The following is an 8,295-nucleotide window of genomic DNA, read 5'->3' on the forward strand; positions in this document are numbered from 1 at the left end:
TTTTTTCTTTTTGCTTATGTGGTGCTGAGGAATCGAACCCAGGGCCTCATGCATGCAAGGCAAGCGCTCTACCACTGAGCCACCTTCCCAGCCCCAAGGTGGAGAATTGTTAAGAGGTACACATTTAAGTTTAATTAATTAATAATTAATTATATTATCTTTAAGTAGTTGTACAAAGGAGTTTCAATTCAATATGTCATTTATGAGTACAATGTGTGTTTAAAAATATCATTTGTATTCTAAGTAGTTGCACAAGAGTTTTAATTGAACATGCTAGTTTATGAGTATAATGCATCTTGATCAATGTTATTTCTGCCATCATTCTCTACCATCTCTCCCAACCACACCTATCCCCTCAAGTTATTTGGTTCATTTTCACATATGTACACTGAATATTATGACTATATCTGTCCACTCTTCCTCTCTCCATTTGTATGCCCTCCCCCATTTAACCTCGTCCCTTGATAAAATATGTTTCAGCTCATGGTTTTAATTTTGTTAAACTGTAAGCCACTTGTTCAAAGGAATTACACCATTGTAATCCTCCCCTACATATACCATACTTTAGTCAATTTGTTTTTATATATTTGCATAAGGTCCTGTATATGGTGTCATATGTTTATAATTTACATCTAATTTCCACATATGAGGGAAAACATGTAACCTTTGTCTCTCTTAGCCTGATTTATTTATTTCATTTAACATATTTTTTTTCAGGTCCATCCATTTCTCTGCAAATGACATATTTTCTTCCTAATGGATAAATAAAATTATTTTTTGACTTCTTGCCAATAGGTTGTATATTCTGAATACATTATCTTCGTCAAATATATGTCTTGCCAATATTTTTCTCATTCTATGCTTTACAATTTCAGTTTTAAAATAGTGTATTTGGAAGATAAAGTTTTAAAATTTCAGCGGGATGTGGTGGCACATGTCTGTAATTCCAGCACTCATGCGGGTGAGGCAAGAGGATGGTGTGTGTGGGGTTACACTGGGCTAGTAGTAAGACTCTGAAACAAAGCAAAACGGAAGTTTAAAGTTTTGACTAAATCAAATTAATTTTTACTTTTTATGATCTTTTTTGATTTTTTTTTTAGTACTAGAGTCTGAACTCAAGGCCTTGCCCTTAGTTGGTTTGTTTGCTTGACTGGTGTGCTACTACTTAAGCCACACTTTTAGTCTTTCTTTCTTTCTTTCTTTCTTCCTTCCTTCCTTCCTTTCTCTCTCTCTCTCTCTCTCTTTCTTTTCTCTCTCTCCCCTTTCTTTCTTTCCTTTCTTACTGCTATTTTTGTGCCAGTATTGGGGCTTAAACTCAGGGTCTGGGTGCTTTCCTTTCTGCCTAATGCTGTTGCTCTACCACTTAAGCTACACCTTCACTTCTGGCTTTATGCTGATTAATTGGAGATAAAAGTGTAGACAAATTTTCTACCTGGGCTAGCTTTGAACCGCGATTAATTGGAGATAAAAGTGTAGACAAATTTTCTACCTGGGCTAGCTTTGAACCGCGATCCTGAGATCCCAGTCTCCTGACTGGTTTTGAACTGCGTTCCTCTGGATCTCAATCTCCTGAGACTGATGACAGACATGAGCTTCTGGCTCTAAATCTTTGGCTACCTCAATGTCTCAAAGATTTTCTGGTGTTTCAGTCTAGAAAGTTTAGGGTTGAACATGGTGGTATATACCTATATTCTCATTTGTACTAGGGAGAGGCAAGAGGATTTTGAGTTTGAGGCCAGTCTCAAATAGTTAGATTTTGCCACAACCCTACCTTCTCCCCCGCCCAAAAAAACTGACAACATGACTCAAGTGGTAGAGCCCTTGCCTAGCAAGTGCCAGGGCTTTAGTTCAAATACTACTCTCATCAATAATAAAAAGTAAAAAAAAGTAAAGTCGTTAGAAAATAAAAAAGAATGCTTAAAAATTTAAAAACTTTAAGCTGAGCATTGATGGCTTACACCTGTAATCCTAGCTACTCAGGTGGCTGCTGATCATGGTTTGAAGCTAGTTTGGGCAAGAAAGTCCATGAGACTTATCTCCAATTAACCACTGCAGATGCCCGAAGTGATTGAATTCAATCTGTAGATCAATTGGGAGAGAATTATCTGAACAATACTGGAATGTTAGATGGAATGTGTTCATTTGGGTGGGTTCTCTTTCATGAAACCTACAAATTTTTTGATAAATCCCTACTATCTAACAGTGTGAAAAGTGGTAAGGGTTATCTTCTGTTGGATGTAGACTTTTCTTAGTTACTTACAATAAATAGAACACACAGAAATGATGTAGGGTTACTACTAAGGGTAAGTCAGAAAAAATAGTGGGTTTTCCGCCTATTTCTTTTGGAAGTTTCCTTCTTTTCGGGGTTTATCCACTTGCTGTGAAAATCCAACCCTTACAGAAAAGTGGAGTGTTTCCACTCTGGTTGACAGTCTTAGGTGTGCCAACCTGTGAAATCCTAGCAGAGGCTTCTTTAGTCTGGGGTTAGTTTATTCCCACTCTTAACATGGGGTCTTTTGGATATCTATTTATCCTCCTAATATTCATGCATTAGTGTCATTCCTTCTCTTGAGCATGGGCAGGACTCTGTCCTGCTTCTAATCAGTAGATTATTGCAAAGATGACGGGATAGCATCACATGTACTCTTTAATTTTAGGTGATAGAAGAGTCATTTTAGACAATAAGCAGAAGGAATTTTCTAAACAGCCAGAAATAAAAGGTGGAGTTGTGATTCAAGTGGTGGAGTGCCAGCCATGAGCAAAACACTAAGCAAGTGTGTAAGGCTCCCCCCAAATATAGGAATCAGCTACACAGGAGTACTTACTACATGAGACAAGACCACCATATTGAGTTAAATATCTCACTTATAACCAAGTGCTCATTTCTGATGAATGATAATGATTTATTTTTCATTACTACTCAGATTCTGTTTTGGGACATGTAGAGTGGTCAGTTTACACAACTAAAATTTACTTCAGCATTTACTCTCTCTTGCGGGAACCCACACCCCATTTATTTGTTTTTTGTGCCAATCTTGGGGCCTGAATTCAGGGCTTAGTCACTGTCCTTGAGGTTTTTTGCTCAAAGCAAGTGCTTTACCACTTGAGCCATAGCTCTATTTAATTTTATTAAATATTAATAAATATTAATTTTATTATTTTCTACTTATTTATTCAGTGAGTAGTGAAATACATTTTTAATCTTGTCTGAGTTTGAAATACTTTTTGTGAAATGAGAATAAATATTTTACTTTACTTTCCTGGAAAGCTGTGAAGATTAATGTGACAGAAAATGGGCAGTGTTAGATATTTTGTCTACTTTGAAAACAAAAGCAAATATGACCTGATTCAGCTACAACTTTAATAACTTCTAGAAAATACTCTGTACTGTCTAGTATGGTCTTGTCCCATGTAGTAAGTATTCATGTGTGGCTAATTCCTAAACAAAGCAGTTATATTTTTGTCTAGTGTTTTTGTTTTGTTTTGGTTTTCTACTGGAGCTTCAACTCAGGGCCTTGTACCCTTGCTTAGTGTTTTGCTCATGGCTAGCACTCCACCACTTGAGTTACAACTCCACCTTTTATTTTTGGCTGTTTAGAAAGTCCCTTCTGCTTATTGTCTAAAATGACTGCTCGTCACTTAAAATTAGAGAGCATTTGTTTGCTTTTTATTTCCTTATTAGTTTTTTTTTTTTTTTTGGGTCCGGTCATGGGGCCTGAACTCTGGACCTGGGCACTGTCCCTCAGCTCTTCAGCTCAAGGCCAGCGCTCTACCACGTGAGCCACAGCGCCACTTCCAGCTTTTTTCATTTTGCTTATGTGGTACTGAGGAATCGAACCCAGGGCCTCAGGTATGCAAGGCAAGCACTCTACCACTGAGCCAACTTCCCAGCCCCTTCCTTATTAGTTTTTAAGGAAGTTCTCTCTGTATAACCCAAGCTGTATTTGAGTTCATGGTCTTCTTGCCTCAACCTACCAAGTGCTCTTATTACAGAGTGCACCACCATGCCTAGCAAAGGGCAGTCATTTTAAACAAATTTTATAATTCTCAAATTTAGTTCAGTAATTACGTCAATCAGTAAAAATGAACATAGCTTTATACTGTCTAGAGACTTGTCTCTGGAAAAGAGATAACTTCTAGATTTGCCTGTTGGCAGTTAACATGTGCTACCTAAATAGCTCTCCCAATGCCTTCCTAATCACATTCCTATAAAAGTGAAGGGGCTTGTGTAGCTTGAAAATTTTCCTCAGCACACTTTCTGCCTAAAGTAACCCACATAAAGCAGGTCTAGAGGTAGAACACCAACCAAGCAGACTTAAGGCTTTGAGTTCAAACCCCACTGCAGCCAAAAAATAAATAATTAAAGTATGTAAATAGAGTTTCCCCTACAGAGTTCAGAGTCTAGTGAAAATAGAAGCAGAAATATGAATAAGTAAATTTTAACTATAGATTTCAGCAAGTGGTGCAAAAGCAGAGACCAAGTGCTATTAGACAGTGTGGAAAGTTATGCTGTTACATTGAGTGGCCAATGCAGGCCTCTTTGAGGAAGCTACATTTCAGCTGAGATTTGAAAGATGAAAAGGAGCCAATCAAAATGACTAGATAGGAAATGCTTGCTCCAGCAAAGGAGATGACAGGTACAATAGCCCATGTTGCAAACCATAGGACCTGTTGCAAAAAAATAACAGATCATTGCAAGGCAGAATGGTAAGTGGGTTATATAAGAAGAGTAAAATCATCTTTCCATGCTCCTTCATGGAGTTTAGAATCTCTTTCAGAGCAATGGGGGGGCTGCCAGAGTAATGCAAACAGACATATGACATATTTTGATTTATGTTGGGGTAAAAGTATTGTGTTTATTATGTAGGATTTTATCCAATTATGTATTTATTACTCAATCATGACAAGCTACCTATATTGGGCTAGGTGGCGGGAGAAAACACCAATTTGAATAAAACAAGGTTTATAATCCAACTTCTTGAATTTAGTTATGGTGGTGCATACTTCAGTATAGTGGCTTCTATTGAGTGGTCTGGGAAAACAAAATAAAGAGAGCCTAGCTAGGTACTGGTATCTAATGCCTATAATCATAGCTACTTCAGGAGGCTGAGAACTGAGGATCAAGGTTTAAAGCCAGCCCTGGCAGAGAAGTCAGTGAGACTCTGATCTCCAATTAATTAGCAAAAAGCCAGAAGTGGAAGTGTGGCTAAAGTGGTAGAACACTAACTTTGAGTGAAAAAGCAAGCAAGAGTACAAGGACCTGAGTTCAATCCACACTACTGTCCCTTCCCCCTCACAAGTGTCTCACATATGTATTTCCAAAGAGGCATGTTAGATATCATCCATTCACTCTGCCTTCACTAGTGAAGATGTCACACTGAATCATACTTGGGACTTCCTAAGCTATCAGTGAGAACATGATCAATCTCTAGAATCAATCTCTAGAACTACAACCCCAGATTCAATCCCCAGCACAGGGAAAAAAGAAAGTTAATGGGCCAGAGGATAATTTATGTTGTAAATATGGTATATAACTTCTTGGCAAGGCATTTCTTGGATTTGGAGCACCAAAATATCTCTAAGCATGCTGAAGACTGAGATGTTATCAGATATCTTCTTTCCTCTCCTTTCTCCCCATTAACTTGTTCAAAGCATTCTTCATGTCTTCATTCCTGAGGGTATAGATGATGGGGTTCAACAGAGGGGTGACAGCAGTAAAAAACACTGACACCACTTTGTCCTCTGGGAGACTGGTGGATGGGCGGGAATAGATGAAGATACAGTGTCCCAGGAAGAGAGTGACCACAGTGAGGTGGGCGGCACAGGTGGACAGGGCCTTCCGCTTGCCCTCAAAGATCTGCTGTCTCAGGCTCACCAGGATGACCGCATAGGATACTACAAGGACCACAAAACAGACCACAGAGATCAGCCCACTGTTGGACACAATAAGGATCTCAATAATGTGGGTATCAGTGCAGGCCAGGTTGATCACCTGAGGGACATCACAAAAAAAGTTGTCAATCTCATTGGGACCACAGTAGGGTAGATTAATGGTGAGTGAGGTGAGAGATATGGAGTGGATGGCTCCTCCTGTCCAGAGAGCCACAGCCAGAAGCACACATACCTTCCAGTTCATCACTGTCATGTACTGGAGGGGTTTACAAATGGCTACATACCGGTCATAGGCCATGATGGTCAGGAGGAAGATCTCTGTGCAGGCAAAGAGGTGCAGAAAGAACATCTGGGTCACACAGGCATTAAAGGAGATGAGCTTCTCCTCTGACCAGGTATCTCCTAGCATTTTGGGGACAGTAACAGTGGAGTGACAGACATCAATAAAGGACAGATTGCTGAGGAAGAAATACATGGGGGTATGGAGTCGGCGGTCATAAATGATAGTGATGACGATGAGAATGTTGCCGATCAGTGTCAGGACATAGAAAGTGAGGAATAAAGAAAACATGCCCACTTGCACCTTCTGATTTACAGATAAACCTCTTAGCCGAAAGTATGTCACTGAAGAAGTTTGGTTGAATAGGATAGCTTCTTCCATTCTCTTTGTTAGACACTCCTGACAAGAATTAGAAAACAAAACACCAAATATAACACCATCTGCTTTCATGATTTTTCATTTAATTTCTGATGTGTTATAGTTTTTGTCTGAAAATCTGGTCAAATACATTGTCTTCTTTCCCCTCTCATCTCTTACCCTCTTTCACCTCCCTTCCCCTTCTTTCCTCTGTTATCTCCTCTCCCCTCTCTCCTCTAGCTCTCCCCTACTTTTTCTGGTGTTGGATTTGATGCTAGCTCACACCTGTCAACCACTTGCTCTACCACTGACCTATAGCTCTTGCCTTGTCTTCCTTCCTTCCTTTTTCTCTTTTTTCCTCGCTCTTTTTCTCTTGCTTCTTTCCCTCCCTCCCCCTTCCTTCCTTCCTTCCTTCCTTCCTTCCTTCCTTCCTTCCTTCCTTCCTTCCTTCTTTTCTGGTCCTGGGCTTAAACTCTGAGCTTGGGCACTTGTCCCTGAACTTTTGTGCTCAAAGCTAGGACTCTACCACTTGAGTCACAGCTCCACTTCTGGCTTTTTGTGGTTAATTGGCCATAAGAACCTCAAGGATTTTTCTGCCTGGGTGGGCTTTGCAATCCTGAAACCTCAGACTCCTGCGTAGTTAGCTAGGATTTATAGGCGGTGTTATCCACCAGTGCCCAGCTCTGTGTTTCTTTTTAAAATTCCCATTCAGTATCTAAAATCATGATGGGTACATGGTTGGTGCCAAACACATACTTTTGAAATAATGCAATAGAGGATCTTGACTCACTAAGAAATACTCCTTGAAGAAGGAGAGGGAGATGCTAGTCTATTTCTCATTTATTGTAGCAATACATTAGTGTTTAGATTTAAGTTCTCCATTTGTATAGAAGATATTTAGGTTCTCCTTACCTTGAATAAGTAATTTCTCCCAGGTCCCCCAAATCTGGACTTTGAGCATAGTTGACTGTGCTTTTCACTAATCCAATCTATTTGCTGCCCGTTGACTTTGCCCTGGTGCTTGAGATTATAATTCCCATGATCTTTCCCTCCCTTCCCCCCTCCCCTCTCTCTTTCTCTTGTGTGCCAGTACTAACGTTTGAACTCAGAGGCACGGTTCTCCTTTAGCTTTTTTGTTAAAGGCTGAGCTCTCTATTACTTGAGCCATGCCTCTACTTCTGGTTTTTAGTTGGCTAATTGGAGGTAAGAGGCTCAAGGAATTTTCTCCATGGGCTGGCTTTGAACTTCAATTCTCAAATCTCAACTTCTTTAATAGCTAAGATTATAAGTGTGAAAAATCAGTGTCTGGACGAAATTTCTCTTTTCAGCAGCTTTCTTCAGCTTTCTCTAGTAATGTGGCTGTGATGATTTTTTGAACAATTCTTTGGAGAAGATTGGATAAAACCCTGGAAGACTTAGAAGATCTGAAAGACTTAAGGAAGCTTGCATCTTCTCAGCCTTCATCTAAACGCAGGTTTGCTCAGTCTTCAAATGGAAGTCAAGTTCCACACTCATAGCATTACTGCCCTGACTACATTATCTCCAGCTGTTTTCAAGTTCTGTTTTGTCTGGCTTACTGGTCCACAAGTAAAGCAATAGAAATTGTTACCTTTTTCTTTCAGGTTAGCCTAAGTCCAAGTAGTACTACTTTAAAAAATTATTATTATTTTTTGTGCCAGTCCTTGGCTTGAACTCAGGGCCTGGGTGCTGTCCTGGAGATGTTTTTTTTTTTTGCTTAAGACTAGTACTCTACCACTTGAGCCACA

The 8,295-nt window shown here is 39.6% G+C and overlaps 1 protein-coding gene across 1 annotated transcript; it reads right to left on the reverse strand.

Moving 5' to 3' along the window:
* Window positions 1–5,605: 5,605 nt before the first annotated feature.
* LOC105995811 (olfactory receptor 4E1) lies at window positions 5,606–6,553 on the reverse strand. Its single transcript, XM_013029674.1, has one exon. The coding sequence runs from the start codon at window positions 6,551–6,553 to the stop codon at window positions 5,606–5,608; it is 948 nt and encodes a 315-aa protein (XP_012885128.1).
* Between the last annotated feature and the right edge of the window lie 1,742 nt (window positions 6,554–8,295).

This window comes from Dipodomys ordii, unplaced genomic scaffold, assembly GCF_000151885.1.
Source record: "Dipodomys ordii isolate 6190 unplaced genomic scaffold, Dord_2.0 Scaffold121, whole genome shotgun sequence".
NCBI classification, from domain to species: domain Eukaryota; kingdom Metazoa; phylum Chordata; class Mammalia; order Rodentia; family Heteromyidae; genus Dipodomys; species Dipodomys ordii.